General features: G+C 32.5%; 2 protein-coding genes across 2 annotated transcripts; one reads left to right on the forward strand and one right to left on the reverse strand.

The window, feature by feature from the left end:
• The first annotated feature begins 5,522 nt into the window (after window positions 1-5,522).
• On the forward strand, window positions 5,523-7,012 carry LOC107425203 (protein UNUSUAL FLORAL ORGANS). The gene has a single exon (XM_016035160.4). It carries the CDS (start codon window positions 5,571-5,573, stop codon window positions 6,888-6,890), a length of 1,320 nt encoding a protein of 439 aa, XP_015890646.3. The 5' UTR covers window positions 5,523-5,570; the 3' UTR covers window positions 6,891-7,012.
• An 827-nt stretch (window positions 7,013-7,839) lies between these two features.
• Window positions 7,840-18,420, reverse strand: LOC107425316 (GTP-binding protein ERG). Its single transcript, XM_016035304.4, has 8 exons — window positions 17,672-18,420; window positions 16,186-16,275; window positions 14,932-15,077; window positions 12,913-13,071; window positions 12,720-12,790; window positions 9,603-9,706; window positions 9,329-9,468; window positions 7,840-8,265 (listed from the first exon to the last, which is right to left on the reverse strand). The coding sequence occupies exons 1-8, from the start codon at window positions 18,185-18,187 to the stop codon at window positions 8,181-8,183; spliced, it is 1,311 nt and encodes a 436-aa protein (XP_015890790.3). The 5' UTR covers window positions 18,188-18,420; the 3' UTR covers window positions 7,840-8,180.
• Between the last annotated feature and the right edge of the window lie 1,773 nt (window positions 18,421-20,193).

Raw genomic sequence — 20,193 nt, forward strand, 5'->3', positions numbered from 1 at the left:
AAATAGCATCTTGATTTCTTTTTAGAAAAATCCATTATTTTCTTTATATTTATATCGAATTTCTTTGAAAGTTGCTAATTTTTTTTTTTCCATTGGAAAATAAGTGAAATTATTTTATATCATTACTCAACCTAAATTTCTTTTTTTTTTCTAGTAATTATTAGTATTTCATATGATTAAGACCTCTATTTTATTAATTTAATTAGCTTTTTAAAACTTGTATAAAGTTAATTAAAGGCTCTTATGTAAGAGGGGAAAAAAGTTTTTGACTCCAAATTATAGCTAATAAATTTTAATTTAAAATTTAAAATTCACGTAAATGAAAAGTTTTGCTGTAGCATTTTAAACATTATCATTGCCTTCAAAAATATCTTTCATCCTACAATGAAACCCTAAACTAAATTTCTGAATCCGCTACTGTATATATATATATATATATATGTTCGTTTCTACCACAGGCAAAATAGGGCACTAGTTAAAACATTCAAATCATAGCCTTACTGATGTCTGGATGTCTGTTTTATTTTATGGGGTAACAATGATGAATTTCTAAACTAATGGGCTCAAATTGTATTTACCGTCAAACTCATTGGTTTTTTATGCATTTTTCCTAATAAAATATTGTAATAGCAAAGCAACAATATTATTATTTTTATCTAAAAATATTTAAATAACTACATATTAGTAATTATGGAACTCATGGTAAAATAAATTAATTTTTATGTGAAGAATACTTGAGACATGTTATTTTATCACGTAGAAGGGGAAAAAAAAATTATGGTTAACATGCTTTTCCTCCTTGAGGTTCAGTTTAAACTCAATCAAATCCCTTTGGTTTCTAAAATATGCCTCCCCTACTGTTATATCATACCCCTTGCGTTTAAAATATTCATTTAATCTTTCCAACGGTTTCAAAATACTCTTCTATGCCTTTCCTTCTGTTGAATTTAACATCAATGTGGATCATTTGCTCTTCTATATGAGTATAAATGACATATATTTTCAAAAACCAAATAAGTTTCTTGGAAATAAAAAACAAAGCTGAGAGAACTAGGGAGAAATTATCCTAAAAAATTATTTGGAATCAAGTTAACTATTAAGGAATATATATATATATATATATATTTTATATATTAAGTTTTTTGAAACCAAAGGGACTATCAACAATCAACTTGAAATATCACTAAATCTGTTAGAGGTTTAGATGATATTAACCCTAAAATTTATAGGGGTAACATCATTTGAATAATAGTGTAGATGTGCATATTGGGAAACTTGGCATGCTGGATTCATGCCTAGTCCTTGTTGTGTAGGGGCCGGTATGGACTCGTTCACCTTGTGCACCATCAATACCTATTTTATAGGTAGGCAGCATCAATTTCTTTGTTTTTCTCACTATCACAAATAGTACTACTATATCTCATTGTTTCATCTCCTTTTTCTTTTTCTTTTTTTGTGCACGTCTGAAGAGGCAGAGAAGGGTACGTGGAAGTTGGTAATAACAATCAAACCTTGTTTGAATACATGCATAAATAAATACGGTTGTCGCTGTTGCATTGGGTTTCTTTAATTATGAAGTTTTTGAATTTAAATTCCATGGCTACATATATTGTTCTACATTGTGGTGACCCTCCAAACTAATATATAATCTGACCCGAGCAGTTCCTAATTGGTTTGGACTTTGGAAGACAATATATATATATATACTAAAACAGGATGGATTTCTCTCCCCCGCTCTCTTGTTGTTATGTATATATATTTGCATACTTTATTTGTGTATTCTAGAAATTAAATAAAGTAAGATGGATCATGTCCTGACAACTAAAATATTCATGTCGCGTGGGGCCTCTAGCTCTCTTCTATAAAATATGGCTTTAGTTCGTACGATATGCTTATTTATTTGTGAAAGTTAGATATGTGAACGGCAAAGTAAGATCAACTTCCCATACAGCTGCCTACTTTCTCAGACCCCTAGAATGATATTAAAGTCTGAGCTACATCTGTTGGATGGGGCATATGTAGTTGATGTTGCATAATTAGTGGGTAAATTGAGAGCAAATAGAATTATGCATGCATACATACATATGCATAGATAATATCCACGAAAAATTAAGACAGTAAAAAAATGCACTCGAGTAACGTTTGGTATATATACTATTTGTTTCATGCACATTTTTATATTGTTTTATTATTTTTTCACACCATATAAGGTTAAAAAACAGTAGGACACTCCATGAAATTTTGAGCAATAAAGTCAAAGTGTGATACCAACCGTATACATGGGGAACGAAATCTTTAGTGCAACGAGATGAAAAGAATAATATATATATATATATATTAAAAATAAATGACCCAATAAATGATAACCCATGTCAACGAAAAAGAAAGAGAAAGTAGAGAGGTTGCTTGAAGGGAAACACAATTTTCCAAATTAGTGGATAAAGCTTTTTCCAAAAATGGAGATTTCTTAGAGGAACACTTAGATTTCCAGATCTGATCACCCCAACTTTTTCCATTTTTGAAAGGTAAACTCTGAGACAAATGATAATACTAAATAGATTGACACAAACAAGACAATGTGATTGTTTATTATTGTTTTTTATTTTTTCTGACTTGGATTTTGCTTCCCTTAACAAAACCAAACAAAAGCCAAGAGTGATACAGAAAGAGAATATTATGATTCATACAAAGGAGAAAAGGGGAAGAGGGGGGTGTGAGTCAGAAAGCGCAAAAGACAGGCTCTTAAGTGCGTACTTTAATTACAGAGACAGTGAATCATATAACTATATAAGAGGCTTCTTTCCACCATCTGAGGTCTGAGCCTTCAAATTCAAAGGACATAAAAAACCAGAGAACCTTCTCGTAGTTGACGCCAAACTGCATCAAGATCCATCAATGAGATGGCATGGGATTGGACGTATGATCTGACAAACTGTTTGCATGTGTGATACAACACTTCATTAGGGTTACCCCAGACTCCATGTCTCTCTCTTAGCCTTTACCCTCTAGTTCATATATTTTCAACTTATACATTATGCATGCAAATTTATAATTACCATGTAAAATTTAATTAACATTGAGTTATTTGGCTCATAGTACTTCTTTTACAATGTACCTTCATAATTTGACTTTTAGGTTATGTTCCGATTAATTAGGTTGAAAAAAAAAAAAAAGGTTTTTTATTTCGTACCATCTACAATCATATATATATATATGCTTTACTACTGTAGTACATTAAGTTTATTGTTTGCGTACTTTATGTTTTATTTTTCATTTATTGGAAAACAAATATATAAATTTATATAATTATAATATTTTATATAATATGTTTTGAATAGGCTATCTACGTTAGAGTAACGAGAGGTAGAATGTTAATGGAAAAGCACAAAAAAAAAAAAAAAAAAAAAAAAGCTTAGCTACAAAAGTTTAGTTTCAAATCTGCTCCGCGTTTCATTTTGCTCCAAAATTTTAAGTATAGTAATGTCAAAATTTCAATATTACCCCCTTTATTATATATTTTGGTAGAATTAACAAATTTGACCATTGAACATTCAAAATACATGTTAAATGAGAGTAACTTAAATGGTAAGCCATTCATTTTCTCTACATGAACTTTAATTTATTTGAATGATAAGTCGAAATTTCATTCACATTCTAACAAATTAATTTAATAGGGAGTATTAATTTTAAATTATCTTAGGCTTTAAAAAACTGATATTGCTATTTATACTTTAGGGCTAAAATTGAAATTTATGGCCAACTTTTTCAAATGAACCATATTGAAATTAATCCAGAAATAAGCAAATAAACTTTTTGTTGCGAAAGAGTCAAATGCATATTTAGTTGGATTATTAAGCAAATATGGACTCGACATCCAGGTACGCAAAAGTTTTCTTCTTTATTATTATTATTATTATGATTAGTAGAGCTTCTCAGAAACAATGAATTTTTTTTAAAGGTGTTTTTCTTTCCTTAGTTCTTGACCTGTTGGTCAGTTAGGGATTGTTGTTTCTTCTCTATATTTTTGTTTTGTTTCCCCTCATTTTTTGTATGACTTTTTCTTCTTTCTTTAATAAAATTGTGGGGTTTCCACATCCTTACTGATTATTATAATTATTATTATTATTTCTTCTTTTTATTTTTAAAGGCTTATTGTTGTTTTCGTTGTTCCACAGGAACAAATGATCATAAATCTCATTTATTAAATTGATTGTAAGATTATAATATTATTTCAACTGCTTATTGTTTATAAATTTACTATGTACGATGATTGATATTCTTCTCATAACTTTTTAAAAGCTGATCAATATACTTTTAATGGCAAAACGTTATAACACAACATTAATTACCTCCATATCTTTCTTGTCTTTTTATTTTGCTATATGACTTCACCAACACCAGTTGTTCGTTTATGATATATCTTCTACACAGAAAGTAATATTCACTAAGCTGAGGAAGTACGGGTGCATTCACCTGGAACAGTTCTTGTAGAGTGAATAAATGAGTAAAGGAGTTCAATTATGGTTTTTTCCAAAAGTTTAGAACGATGAGGGTGGATTGTCATTTTTTTCAATATTCTTTTTTATATGTAAATTCGATATCTTTTGAGCTAATTTTTAGATCTTTATATATGTTTTGATTTTTGAATTTCAAGAGTTTTTGAATAGCTGACTTTAATATTAAATTGAATTATTATTTTTTAGAAAAATATAATCGAACTATCAATTTTTTTTTTATATGTATTTAAAATTTAATGGACTATCAATTTTTTTTTATATGTGTATTTATTTTTTTCTAACAAAATGCAAGTACATTCGAGTTGGCTCTCTCTCTCTCTCTCTCTCTCTCTCTCTCTCTCTCTCTCTCTCTCTCTCTCTCTCTCTCTCTCTCCCCGCCTGAATGTTGCACTTGTCTTGCTACCTCGGCCTTGACAAAACAGCACTGAATAGACAGATGCATCGATCAGAATCTCTCACCAAAAGAAACAACAAAACAAACCAAAGGAAAAACCAGAAAGAAAGAAAGTCCAAAACTTATCCTATTTAAACACTTGTCCAACCCCCAATACCAAAAGAAAAGCAATCCAGAAAGAACCAAAGCCTCATGAGTTTCAGTACCTTTCTTCTTCATACGAACATAACACTTTGTTTTCTCTCTCTCTGTATTTGTAGCTAGTAGTTTTCTTACACCAGACTCCTTCTCCCTGCTGCTAGCTCCAAACCCTTTCTCTTTGACAAACATGAGAAAGTTGGCATACTAAAAACAACCAATTTCTTCTCTAACAGAGCTGTCTTCTAAAACCCCCACCTGAGATTTTCCATTTATATGTTCTATTTCCAAGCTTTCGCCTATTATATCCCACCATGCACGTCTATTTCTATCTCTACTTTTAAACATTACAAGCAAGTTTTACATATATAGGCCTGTAATTCCTTCACCTGCTTACCCTTTTCCTACCCACCCCCCCCAAAAAAAAAAAAAAAAAAAAAAAAAACTCTAGACCAGTATTATCGCTACTGAAACCAAAAATCCAAGATCACACACACACACACACACACACATATATATATATGGAAGCATTTCAGCATCCCATCGGCTTACCATTTTCCTACAGCTTCACAACCAGTACTAGTTCTTCTGCTACTCCCGATACCATCAGTGGTCTCCGGATGGACACCAGGATATGGAGTAAACTTCCACAAAATCTGCTTGACCGTGTGATCGCGTTTCTTCCACCGCCGGCTTTTTTCAGAGCTCGTTGCGTCTGCAAGAGATGGTATGCTCTTCTTTTCTCCAACAGCTTTCTCGAGCTGTACCTTCAAGTAACACCTCGCCGCCATTGGTTCCTCTTCTTCAAGCACAAAAGCCTCAAGAGCTACATATACAGGAGGGATAACAGTGGCGGAAGCAGTGCAGGAGATGGTGGTGGTAGACAGGAAACAAGCTGTGAAGGGTACCTTTTCGACCCTAATGAGGTTGCATGGTACCGACTTTCCTTCTCTTTGGTTCCTTCGGGATTCTCTCCAGCTTCATCTTCAGGTGGTTTAATCTGCTGGGTTTCATATGAAGCTGGACCAAAGTGCATGCTTCTCTGCAACCCAATTCTCGGTTCTCTGACTCAGTTGCCTCCAACACTAAGATCTCGGCTCTTCCCTTCAATAGGCTTAGCTGTTGGCCCTTCATCCATTGATGTGACTGTCGCCGGAGACGACTTGATTTCTCCATATGCAGTGAAGAACTTGACTGCTGAAAGCTTTCATATTGATGGTGGTGGCTTTTATTCAATATGGGCTACTTCTTCTTCGCTTCCAAGGCTCTGCAGTTTCGAATCGGGTCGAATGGTGTATGTTCAGGGCAAATTCTACAGCATGAATTATAGCCCTTTCAGTATTTTAGCTTATGATATAGCGGCAAACAACTGGTGGAAGATCCAGGCCCCAATGAGAAGATTCCTAAGGTCTCCAAGCCTTATGGAGAGCAACGGCAAACTGCTCTTGGTTGCAGCTGTAGAGAAGAGCAAGTTAAACGTGCCCAAGAGCTTAAGACTATGGGGATTACAAGCTTGCGGGACGACGTGGGTGGAGATGGAAAGAATGCCTCAGCAACTTTATCTTCAGTTTGCGGATGCGGAAGGTGGTAATGGGTTCCACTGTGTTGGGCACGGGGATTTCATCGTGATCTCCATTCCTGGCACTAACAAAGCGTTGCTGTTCGATATGTGTAGAAAGATGTGGCAGTGGATTCCTCCATGTCCGTACATCCATGGTGATCAGGAAGATGATCATGGAGGTGGTGAACTGCATGGTTTCGCTTATGAGCCCAGACTTGCTACTCCTGTGACCAGGCTTCTTGATCCGTTGACGCTTCCATTTCATACTTTCACTGGTTAGTCAAAAAATGTATGGGTTTATTTTCCGCAAATGGCGTTTGATCTTAGTATCTTTGGGGTTATTATTGTGATGTAGTAGCTAAATGTCAGAATTATAAATCTGATATGCCGTATTTACTATGTCTAGCTTTTTACTCTCTTTGATGTTGCAGATCCATGAAGTCTTGCTTTCAATTTGCGTCCTTTTAAGCCAAAAAATAAAAATAAAAATAATAGGGAAGGCATCCTTAAATGTGTGTTATATTCTGGCCCTGATGACAATCCTACCTGGGGAAAACAATATTTATGCGAGAAACTTCATATCATTGAATGAAACCACAACTTGTGAATTTCTTCATTTATAGTATAAATGTCGTAGGTCAAAGCCACATAGCAAATTTGAAGGGTTCATTGCTTGCTTGCATGCAGTCTTTATTAATGTTTTTTTGGGACATCGCAGTCTTTATTTGTTCGATGTCGGCGTTTCCGTTAATGTGGATTTAAATTTGGAATTATTCTTGTTAAAAACAAATGGTGCCACCACGTGTACTTCTGATATGTGTCACTAAAAATTTTAATTGGACTTTATATTGTTTCATAGAGATAAGGTCTTCTTAATTTAAATATTGTTTCATAGAGATAAGGTCTTCTTAATTTAAAATATATATATATATATATATATAAAAAAAAAAAAAAAAAAAAAAAAAAAACACAGTCCATCAATAGGCAAGACAGCCAAGGACCTTAAGGTACCTTCAACACAATTCCTTTCCTCCTTAATTTATTATGCACTAATGAACGGAATAATACTCATAACCACGACCGAATAAAAGTAAAAAACCGATGCATAATGAACTTTGGAACATGATTAGTATATTTGTAACTCCTTTTTAAGCATAAGAAATTTAAGTAATAAAAACAGAGACGACTAAAACAAAACAAAGACTAATCCAATAAATAAATTAAAAAAATAAAATGAAATAATCTCGATTTAAGTTTTCATATATCAGGATATCAGTACGACAAAAAAAAAAAAAGCAAAAAAAATAAAATAAAATAAAATTGGCAGACTAGATAATACGAATTATAAACTTTTGCAACTGTAACAGAGTACAAAAACATATTGTGGCCAACAGCACCAAAATCGGGGTCATCCATAAATCAAGCTGATAAGTCACTGCCACTAAATGGTGCTAAATTCTAGATGGCCTTCATAAAGTTAATCATTCAAGAAGATTCCCGTACGCGTAAACTCAGATGCCTTTTTATGTACACTTCAAGAAAATACAACAAGAGCATGCAATTCTTAGCATCATTTAAGTCGAACCTGGAGGATGAGATGCACTTCCCTCTTGAAGATTGATCTTAGCTCCTCATTGGCTTCAACGCCAATTCTCCTGTTTCAGAATTACAGATTTCTGAATGAGATTGTATGAAATAGTGATTCAGATATGTTATATACTTGATCAGTACAGTGCAGGTTTACAAGAGCATCAATACAAGTTTTCCATAGTAAAATCTACACTGATCTCTACTTAGCTTCGCCTGCCTCCCAAAACAAACAATGACATCTATTTACACATAAATGCAGACGCATGCAATGAAATAGCTTCGTGATTAGAGAAATCTCACTTACCATTTTCATATTGAGTTTCTTTTTCTATTTTTCTCTTTTTCAAATTTTTTTTATTTTTTTATTTTTTATTTTTTTTTGGTGTGTGTGTGTGTGTGGTGGGAAGGGGGTTGGAGGACTAAAGGAGATAAAATTGACATGGTTTTATGTACATGCAGGCTGTCCAAGTACCTGGAACTTTAAACGAAAACAATAATATCCAAACTACACGGAAAATTTTTTTTTTTTAAAAAAAAAAATAAAATAAAAAAAAGAGAGAGACCAACCTAATAGACTTGTGAACAGTTCTGGCAAAGTCTGAAGATAAACTTAAAATTGATCAAGTGATATAACACCAGGCAAAAATCCAACAATAAATAATGCAATAGATGTTTATATATCAGGGGACAGATTGATGATTCACATACATGGTCCAAAAGACTTCAATTTATAGGAGGAACACTATGATCTTTTTTTAAGGGTGTAACAGCCAGACACACGAGTATATATTTCAAGATAAACTGGCTCATATTGCATGCCAGTGGGATTCAAGATCTTTTGTTAGTTGTGTAGATCCTGATCTTATTTCTCACATTTTGTGGACATTATGAATCAGGAATGTGGCCCCTCGGCTGCTACCTGATTCTTGGCGAGATTTCCCTTTTCTCTGCCTTTTTGGTTTATAAAATGCACCATTTCCAGCCAATTTATGGCCTCATTACCCAAAAAAAAAACGAAAAAAGAAATTGTACAGCCTCCATGTTGTTAAAGACTAAAATAAGTCACAATGTGAGGAATAATATATAAAGGTGGTTCATCTTGGAAATACGAGAATTTCAGTAGAGTACCCTATTTTGGAGCCATTCTTTCCGACAAGAATCTTGCGCTGACTTAATTTGTTGGTGATCAAATGTTGTTCAATCCTAAGTGAACCATTTCGCAACTCCTTCCAATCCATCAAACGGTGTTGGATACCATATGGGATTTCCTGATTGATATACTTTATAGTCAGCATTTAAAGATTAAAATTCTCAAATTGTAATTTTAATACTTGAAAGTAAAACCTCATAGGATATAAATATTACAGCCACAAAATATAAAATTTAATAAATCTGAACGCACCTGATGAACATGGTCTAACAACCTTTCCCGGACAACCTCCAAAGATATGTTCTTCATAACTTCCTCACTCATATTAAGCGGATCTTCATCCCAAGGTCTTTTGACTGCCTAAACATAAAAGCCAATTGAAAGCCTAGAATTATGTTTGAATAGACACAATTAACATAATTAGACAGAATGATAGGTAGATGAACACATACAAGAAAAAAGTAAATTTTAAAATGATTTTTTCCATCTCCAGTATTATAGTATGTGGAAATTTTCCAACCTGAGCATGGAAACAACAGGTATATATTGAAGCCATTGGGAGCAATATAGTGTTTGTTTCTTTTTTCAATCAATACATACATCAATTGTCCAAAAGAAAAATCAATTCATGCATGAGATTCAATACTTCCTGAATTGTTTATATGCATATATAGAATAGTATTATAGCAATTAGTAAAAGATTTGTAAACAATAATACGGCTATACTAAGATGACAGATTTTTTAATTGATTGGATTTGACCGAACATGCACATGTGTGGGTGTATTGGTCATTAGTGTAATACATTTAATTGCTTCTTACATAAATTGAAACCTAGTTTCCAACCTATGCAATACACAAAAATAAAAAGAGCATGCTTTAACTACATAAGGGTTATTAACCATACAGATATTTGAAACCCATAAACATTTAGAGAAAAACAAAACACGCTTAGAGAAATTTAAAACATTTTTTAATCTCTTTTATATACAAATCATAGCCATAAACTTGCATGAGCCATCTAAACCATATATGTTAACATGAATACTAGGGCCTAGCCTTGCAAAGGGTGTGGTATAGCCTATGATATTCACACATTCAAATTTCAAGCTTTAAACGCAGATAGAAAACTGTATATGATGCATAAAATCTTACTAGGATGCAAGTTCAAATTAAGAATTTTAGCCACCAAGATTAATATTGAATCCTGGACGTTGAACCAACCAAAATTCTGCAAAATACACAATGACTGAACTGCATGAAAGTTTAATGCCATTTTAGGGGCATCGAATTTCCATTGTTTAATATTTTAAGAAATTTTCCACTATCATCTTGATTCTAGAAAGTCTTTGTCCATCATTATGGCCAAGAATAGGATATTTTATTGTTTAGACATCAAAAATGATTTCTCTGAAAAGAAAATGATCTTCATGGTAACTCCAAAAAATAAGTATACAGAACAACCTCCAGTGTGTGTTGTTGAAGGAGAGTCTGAGAAGGATTGTTGACTTAAGAAGGTTATTTATGGACTTGAACAATCCCCACAGTCTTGACTGGATAAGTTGAAGCTGATACAGATCAAAGTATGAAGAGCAGAATATGAATCACAATAAGTATACAGAACAACCTCCAGTTTTTGTTGTTCAAGGGGAGTCTGAGAAGCATTGTTGCGTTAAGGAGGCTATTTATGGACTTCAACAATCCCCACGGTCTTGATTGGATAAGTTGAAGTTGTTACAGATCAAAGTATGAAGAGCAGAATATGAATCACTCTGTTTTTGTTCGTCAATAACCAATAATCCAGTACAGATCACACTTCAAACAAGTGATAAAGATGGGTCTACTGAAAGAGCATTCACACAAATACTTCGACACAAAGAGGGAACTGAGATTCCTGAATTCCTTGTACACTATTTTCAGAAAGAAAGTGCATCTTATTGATCTTCTAAAGAGACTAGGAAGGAAAAAGCCAAGGCTATTTAGGGAACTTAAACGTTGATTGGAATAATGATGAGACAATGATCCATAAGTATATAGATGATTAAGTTAGCTGATACGCTTAACTGTACCTCAACTTCAAGTTTTTGAAAAATTTGTTAACCAGTTTCTGCATAATCCAAAACTTGTATACTGCTCTAATGTATGTCACATTTTTAAGTACTCTAAGTGCTCTCTTAGAAAGGGGATGCTTCTCAAATCTTCTAGCTCACTTGATGTAATTAGTTTCCCCAATGCAGATGGGCTGGAGGTTGTATGGGCAGGTCAATTTCTGGCTAATTTGTAGTCAGATCAAGTGCTAAAGCTGAGTGCATAATCATGGCTCATACTGCGAATGAAATGATGTAGGACAGGTCTCTTCTTATAAAAGATGGGAATCTCATGGAATGAAGCCAATGAAAATATTGTTACCGTAAGTAGGAACTCATAGCACCTCTAATCCTATCTTTCATAAGAAAACAAAACAAAACATAATGTAGATGGTAGTTTTGTGAGAGAGGAAGCTATATTAGGACGTCAACTAATTCTGCTATCCCGGACATTGTTGTTCAGGATTGCCTGGAACACATGGGATGCATAATTTGATAACACGTCCCAGCAATGTAGTGGAATGTGTTACCTCGCAACCCTGGAAGCTATTTTACAGGTTAAGAGAATTTCTATTAGGATGTTTATTACATAATCATGCCCTTTTCAATAATTTAGGATTTTATTGGGATTTGATTTGATTTAGTTACCTTATATGTTTAGGCTTCTTCATAACAAATAGGATTCTATTAAACCACTAATATTAATTGACCATTGAATACTTCCTCCCTTTCTCTAGTTACTCCTATTTTTATATTTTATCTTTCCACTCTGTTTCTCCTTCCTAGCCCTGCACTTAACTGAACAGAAGGTTACTACGTACCTGAATTTTGAAGATCTATTAAGTGGTATGTGTAATCAAGTTCTTGAAACAAAACACTGCTTTAATTCTGTAACAAGTTGTGCATCATCTACTAAAGTTCCTACTTGAGGAGGAGTTTTTGAGATATCTAGGGTTAAGCTGCAATAATATTTATACCAGGGCTTAACTTCTTAGTTTTGGGACTTTTTATCATATATATCTGATGTAAGGGTTAGATGCTGTAACAAAATTTCTCTATTCTTCTATTTTTCTTTTCTTTCTGTTCTTATTTCTAATAACCCTAAAGATAGAATTGTGTCGACATATTTCTTAAGCAATTCAATAACTTCACAAGAGAGATGAAATTTAGACAATTGGTAAAATGGATGTTTCAATGTTTGTTAATAATCATAATGTCAAATTCATTTTTGACATGTACATGGAACTTTATGGCAAAATTTTTGGCATAATCAAAAGTATTACATGCCTGCTCCACCAAGTATTGAGTAAGATCTTTCACTCCAAAGCCCTTCAATCCAGAGATCATGAAATACCTACCAGATAAAACGAATAGACAAATCAAGAAAAGAACTTTTAACAACCAGGGCCAATTTTCAAATTCACAAAAGAAAAGATAAAACTTATTCTTCTTTCTCTTGCTACAAGAAAACCACACCTTTCAAAACCAGGAAGCCCATTGAATTGTTCTGCAACCTTTAACAGATCTTTCTTTTTCTCAACTAAGTCAACCTTGTTCATACATAACACTCGCTTTTGTTTTGGGTGTGGTTGTGCTCCCAAACGCTGAATCAATCCTATCACTCTTTGATCAGGACTATAATGACAGAAGAAGAAATGACCAAGTGATCAATAATTCAAGTATGATAGAGAATGAAAATAATAACAAAAGCATATCAATAGCGTATTAACAAATTGGCAAAGAGGGAAGACATTTTACAGGTTGAGAGGTGTGAGCAATTCCATTCAGATAAGCGTACAAGATAAAAACCAAAAGCCTATCAGAAAAAAAGACCCTCTATTTTTCTTTTCACCCAAATACATGCAGTAGTTCATAGGCTTGATGGTAAAGTAGGTTGTAATAAGACGGGTTGTCAAAATCCAAAATAAAATGTCCAATGAGACTTTAATGAATGATCTATAATGCAGTCTAGAACTCACATAGATACAACCTCTACAGTGAAAGGATACCACCAAGCAAAAGCTTATGCTAAATCCTTGTAGGAAGGCAAATAGTTTACTAAATGCTTATGGTTATTTCATCCTTTTACTTACTGGTTAACGTTAACCATGTATGAACTGAACCCTATTTTGTCATCTCCTACAACTTCATTATTGTACGAGAAAATGAGATCTTATTAAAAATAGCGAAGAGCTATACACTGAGTATTTCAATCCAAAAAAAAAAAAAAAAGAAAATCTGAAATTACAAGGAAAAGTAAGAAACATATAATAATCTCAAAACCAATAGGTTACAGAGCAATGACTCCTGTCTCAGTTAGTTTTACAGAAAGAAAATCCATCAAACTATTTATCTCTAACACCAAAATGACGCTATGACTTTACTCCATAAACTCTCTCATTCTACCCAGAAATCCTATTATAAACATTTCCAACAAAAAATTATATGCACCAATGGCCAAAAGAGAAGAGAGAGGTAACAATCCACAGAGAGAGAGAGAGAGAGAGAGAAACTTCTCTTTGAAAATCTAACAAGCTTACTAAATAAGATATGTAGTCTGAAGAGAATTACAAACCTAGAGAGATTCTCCAGGAAAAAGAACTTCACGGTGACAAAAGGCAAAACACAGGAAACACATATGACAAATAGTTTGATAAAGTGATACAAAGTATCAGTATAATTAAAATGGTACCACGTTCATAGTAATAATGAGAGAGAGCATAACTGCTTGTTAAAAAAACATATTCATAATTATTCAGCAAATAAACAATTCCTCAAGGTTGATGGCAGAGCCAAATAACAATGAGTTAATTTCAAAGCATTAGCTTTTATGTAATATACTTGAGCACACAAAGATAAGAAAAAATTCAGTTTCCCTAGAGTCATTGCTATTAGTATAAAAGTGGTGTAATCATATACACATTAATTATTAAAAAGAAAATGTATTTGAAAAGACCAACCTCTCCAAATAATCAGAGTAATCAAAGTTAATAAAAAGATGAAAAATAAAAAAGATATTAGACATCATGTTCACTGTCCAAACCACAACCAAAATACAGTTGTATCATGTAAATTTATTCTTGATTAAAGTAGCTGTTGCATGGCCAAGAATAACCAAAGGCTGTTTTGGAACAAGCATGATAACATGGTACAACTGTTGTAATTAGGACATTGCAACCAAAGTGAGAAATTTCAGACAGAAGAAGCTAAATTAATAAAGAAGAAAGCATTTGTTGAGAGTCAAAGCCATAAGAGCTTTTGAATAAATGGCAATCTAGATGCATATTCTTGTGGTATAATGTTCATGGCAATCTAGATGCATGTTCTTGTGGTATGATGTTCAGGTTTGGGTAACTGGAAAAGTATCTATGTTTTTATGGACCTAACAAAAAGCAACCTGCCAAATGCTTGTGCTTGATAGTATAGGTTTCATTAGATAAACATAACAAAAACATATATGAAATGGAAAATAATTATGTGCAATGGATTACTGACCTGGTTAGATGTCTGTGGACATCAAAAATTACAATGACCACATCATACAATTCAACTGATCTCCATGCACTTTCTACACGAACCCTTATATCCTTGTATGGTTTTCCACTGCACTTCAACCTTAGCCCTGGGGTATCAAAGAAACACTGTGCATGCATAACTGAAATCAATAAGCTAAATTTCCACATGAAAGACAGATAGTACAACCAAAAGGTATTAACTTATTAAGAAGCAGAACAAAATTTATATATCAAGATAACACAACAAACAATTAACATTCCCCTCATGTCAAGGCCCATACAAGAAAGGAACAGGAATTAGGCCTTACACATGAAACTATAACATGAAGGCATGTCCATTTACAGGAAGGAAGTTGGCTAACATGTGCGACACAAAAATTAGGAAGAAATTGGGATTAGCAGATTTAATCACAAGACTATGTTCAGCTGCTAATAATCCTAAAATCTAAAATACAAGGAAGGGGACCCAACTATAATATGATATGTCTTAAAATACGCATCAAACTAACACAATAGAAAGTTAACAAAGTCAATGGCATAAAAGGAGTAAAATCCATGTATATCAACTTAAGTTCATCAAAACAGGGAAAATCAAATGCCACCTTTACAAGAAAAATATATTTCTCTAAATGAAAAGAGGAAAAAAAAAAAAAAAAAATTTTCACTATAATCAACAATGCACTTCAAAAATGAAATTAGAGAGTATTAGAATCCCAAAAAAAAAATTTGGAAAACAACTATGATTTACATAACAAGATACATAAGAATTATATTTGATTCAGATCAAAATTATCTTGTAGATGAAACTGGTATGGCTGTATGGGAATGTAAGCATCAATAAGCTGGGCATTAATATGATAAAAGATTCATGTCTCATATATGTAATGTCACTTCTTTTTGTAATGTAAGCCCAAAGCCCCAAACTTTAGAAAACAATAAACTAATATTATGTTTGATAAATCCAAAAACATAAACAGAGGATGAATTGTTCCCTCTACAAACATAATACCAAACATAATCTATTAACCATAAGATCCCTATCTTCAAAGAGAAAAAAAAAAATGTCACTGATTTAGATTGGTGTTTTATCTTCTAAGTCAAGAGGGGCAAAGAAATCAATTTCATGTTGTTGATTGATATGATTGTATTTTATTTTTTCCATGTACATGCTCCCCAAACACAATCTCATCATAAGATTTGAAAAAAATTAACTACTAACAAAATAAGTACATACAATTTGGGTGTTTCCTTTTGTCATGACTCCTAAGACTTCATGAATAGTTGTGTTTGTCTTCCTTGAAACAGCTGCAACCTTTGTCCCAACCTATAACAAGTATAGAACATATCAATCGCACAGCTGGTCATCAACAAAAGCTGCTTACAATACGAGCAAATAAAATTATAACAATGCTGGATCTTATAAGATAATAAACTGTATTAATATTTAAACTATACCAGAACCTTTTAACGTATGGTCTTAATCTACAAATTCCAACATACAATTAATTGTTCTCTAAACTTATTAACAATAAAAAACAAGAAGGATGGACATTCTCAACATGTTGCAACCTTGTTCTAAGCATCACACTTGCAAATGCAATTCCGAATGAAACATGCCTACTGCTCTGTGTAAGTGTAAGATCAAAATTGGCAAGCCAGACAAGATATTCTAAGTGGACCACGAGGCCAAAACAAAGAGGGTTAGCATATCTTCAAAAGATCCTTGTCCTTCACAGTATCTTATTATCAATTTGTTGGAGGCCACTATCAGAAGGATTTCTGGAACATATATCATCCTCAACAAGTATCCCAATTCAACAATTCCAAATGCACAACAGAACCAAAATAGCCCTTCAACATTGAAATTTGTCACCCTCATCTGCCATGCATGGAACTTAGGAAATTCTGAAGAGGATATCAGACAACCCAAGAAAAACCAAATATGATCTACAAGATGTGAGATTTACGTAAGAGGCAAAAAATTCCATCCATTTCCAGCTTCCTTTTAACATGTACAACATCTAATAGAATTGTTGCCTATTGATTTACAAGTCAACATCAATGTTATTCTTGGAGACTAAAATTTCAATTGCATCATTAAGAAAGGTTTATTTCTACAGCCTCCTTACTTCACCCTCAAAACTACTCTTTTTTGTTACCAGAACCAGTTCACTTAAAGAACAAAGGTTCTATCATTTAGCCAACATATCTTCACGCCTCATCATGCCAAAAAGATATTCTTGGGAGTTTTCAGTAAAAAAAAGTTAATTCCTATATTATCTTTTTCAGAACATTCCAAAAACAACAGTTAGTAAGATTAAGATTCATACTCTTTAGTGCTTCTGCTTTGTCCACATCAAACCATTCAACCATCAGAGATTTCAACACCATAGGGAAATGAACAGGAAATGCATGGCAGATGCAAAGAAATAGACTTTGAATAATTCTTTTGTGTCCCGTCCTACTTTTTGTCCACTTTCCAAACACTTCACAAGCATTATACAAACTTGGTTAAGCAAGAAATCGTTTTAAGATGGGTGATAGTAAGACTGCTTCTTATACTAAAACCAATGAAAAAAAATTACTCCTAATTATATCATCCTCCTGATAATTCAAACTAGTATAATTAAGCCAAAAAGAAAAAAGAAAAATTAAGTTATTTATGAAATATTGAATCACAAAGCTAGGAGGGAATAAATAAATAAATAAATAAAACCCACCATATAATTAGTAAGTGCAGATTTCCCTGCGTTTGGTGCACCGATTATCCCGACGAACAATGATTTCTGGTCCTCCTCCTTCACAACCAAATCCTCATTCTCGTCCTCATCTTCCTCTGCCCCCTCCAATGCTGCCTCAAGCAGAGCCTTGGCAAGCACTCTCCGCCTCTTATCCTCCTCCACCTCAAAAATTCTCAATTTCCCTTTCTGGGTATCCTTCCCAAATATCAATCCATCAACTTTCTCCCTGTATCTTTTGTCCCAAGTGGGTTGCCGAGGACGGGTTTGAGTCTTGGCATCTGAATCAGTGCTTGTTATTGTATAATGGGAACTGTCAAAAACCGAGTCTGAACCACCATTTTCACTGTCTGAGACCGTGGGGCTGTAAGAGGGGTCATTCTCTTGCGCTTGGGCAGCGTAAAATCTATGGAAAAGTATCGGATTTAGAGGGATTATATGGGGCTTTAGGGAGAGGGCCGAAATAGTTTTCAGAGCTCGTAAAGCTGCCATTCTCATAAACTACGGGCCAAGCATGGGCATATATATGTATGGATAGATAGAGAAAGATGGAGAGTAGGAAGAGTCAAAGAGACGGTCGGATGCCTGAGGTTTTGGTATTGGTTTTACTATGAAGGATCTTTCATGTGATTTCTAGGACTAGTTTTATTGGAGTTGCAGAGTGCGGTTGCCGGGGCTTCTGGGGTTTTTGCGTTAGGGGTTTTCGAAAGCCTCGTCTTAATTTTAATAATCTTTTTTTTTTTTTTTAAATAATGTCATTTGTATTTTTCATATTATATATATATTTATTTATTTTTATTTACAAAATGCAAATATTTTTGTTATACAATTATTATTTTTCATTATATACATATATATATATATATATATATATATGTATTTTATTATATTTGTTTGGTTTCCAATTTGATAAATATGATCGAATCAAATTTGACACAATAGGAAAAATGGTGGATTCATTTCTTTAAAAAAGAATTCGTAGAAAAGAGAAATATTTTTACTTTTTTTTAATCAAATTCGTAAAATAGGATTAATAAATGTGAAAATTTTTTTAGTTGAATTCGTAAAATAGAATTGAAATTAATATTTATTAAACATCAGCGAATATAAATAGAATTATTTATAATATATATAATTAAAATACTCTCTTTCATTTTTATATTTTATGTTATTTATATTTTATATTTTGTGTTATTTATAGTATATATAATTATATATAATTTTAAAATTTATTATATTATGATATATTGTGAATAATAAAATAAATTATTATTTTTTTGTTTATATATTATATATTTTAATATATATTTATTTCTATCTCTTTGGTGCCCTCATTTTATTACATAAAAAGTATAAAAATATAGAATCAAGATGGATATTTTTGTTGACTCCCAAAAAAATTGTATATTGAAATTCAGAATAATAATGATACCTAAAAGAGAATTATTTTTAAATATATTCAAATAAATGTTTACATTAAAAGCATGGTATTTATACAATCATATAACTCTATCAATTTGATAACAGACAAGTCTAAATTCATACATGAAAGTTAATAGTTTTATGAGATGAAATCGATGTCTGTACATGACAACGAAGAGGCTTCGAGACCCTACAAAAATAGAAGGAGATCAAGTCAAAGCTAGAGTACTGGTGGGGTGTCAAGCCAAGGATGTTCCAACGTTCAAGTCAATTTGTTGGTCTTAATCAAATGATCTTTTAAGAGTTTTAGGTCAGAACTACTCATATCTTATTTGGCAACGTTACATTGATTAAATATCCATTTGTCACATAATTGGGGACTCAATACATGTTAGGGTTCGATTGGGAATCTTAACTCCCATGTTGCCCTATTCAAGTGTCAAATAAAGGCATAAAATAGATCGTGTTGTGCTGGCATGATCCATTTAAAAGCTGATTATTTCATATTCGTATCGTATTTGTATTAGCCCATTTATTTTCTATGTGGTGCTCGTGTTGACCCATTTAGTTTTCATGTCGTGTTGGATGTGCTATGGAACCAAGCACATATATGCCAATGTTGTGGACATGATGAACACATGCTGTGCACGTGTCAAGCATTATTCGTGCTCGTATCCATGCCAAATTTATATTTTACATATTTTTAATAATATAAACTATAGTTGAATAAAAATCATCTAAAATTTAATATGTTTTATTATTTAACTGATAGATAACACAATAAGTATTTATAAAAAAAATATTAATATGTATTAACAAATTTATATATAATAAATGAAAAAAATTAATGTCTTATATGTTTATAATAATTGTTATAAACTTGTGATACAATAAATAGTAAATAAACTAATGAAAAATAAATGATATATTATATAAACTAAATAGGTTAAATGAAAAATCAACTAATAAGCTTAATAAATGAATAAAATTAAATTGTTATAGTATTTTAGTAAGAAAATTATAACTACGAAATAAAAAATAAACATAAATATCGAAACAAATAAAAATTAAAAATGTCTATA

This window comes from Ziziphus jujuba, chromosome 1 (genome assembly GCF_031755915.1).
Source record: "Ziziphus jujuba cultivar Dongzao chromosome 1, ASM3175591v1".
Taxonomy (NCBI): domain Eukaryota; kingdom Viridiplantae; phylum Streptophyta; class Magnoliopsida; order Rosales; family Rhamnaceae; genus Ziziphus; species Ziziphus jujuba.

What these genes read in the sequence shown, in the direction of transcription:
- LOC107425316 (XM_016035304.4), bottom strand. Translation starts at nt 18,187, where the DNA reads ATGAGAATGGCAGCTTTACGAGCTCTGAAAACTATTTCGGCCCTCTCC. An exon ending in CTGCACTTACTAATTATATG is followed by an intron (nt 16,276 to 17,671) that starts GTGGGTTTTATT and finishes TACTTGTTATAG; the next exon opens with GTTGGGACAAAGGTTGCAGC. An exon ending in CAAAAGGAAACACCCAAATT is followed by an intron (nt 15,078 to 16,185) that starts GTATGTACTTAT and finishes ATGCATGCACAG; the next exon opens with TGTTTCTTTGATACCCCAGG.
- LOC107425203 (XM_016035160.4), top strand. Translation starts at nt 5,571, where the DNA reads ATGGAAGCATTTCAGCATCCCATCGGCTTACCATTTTCCTACAGCTTC.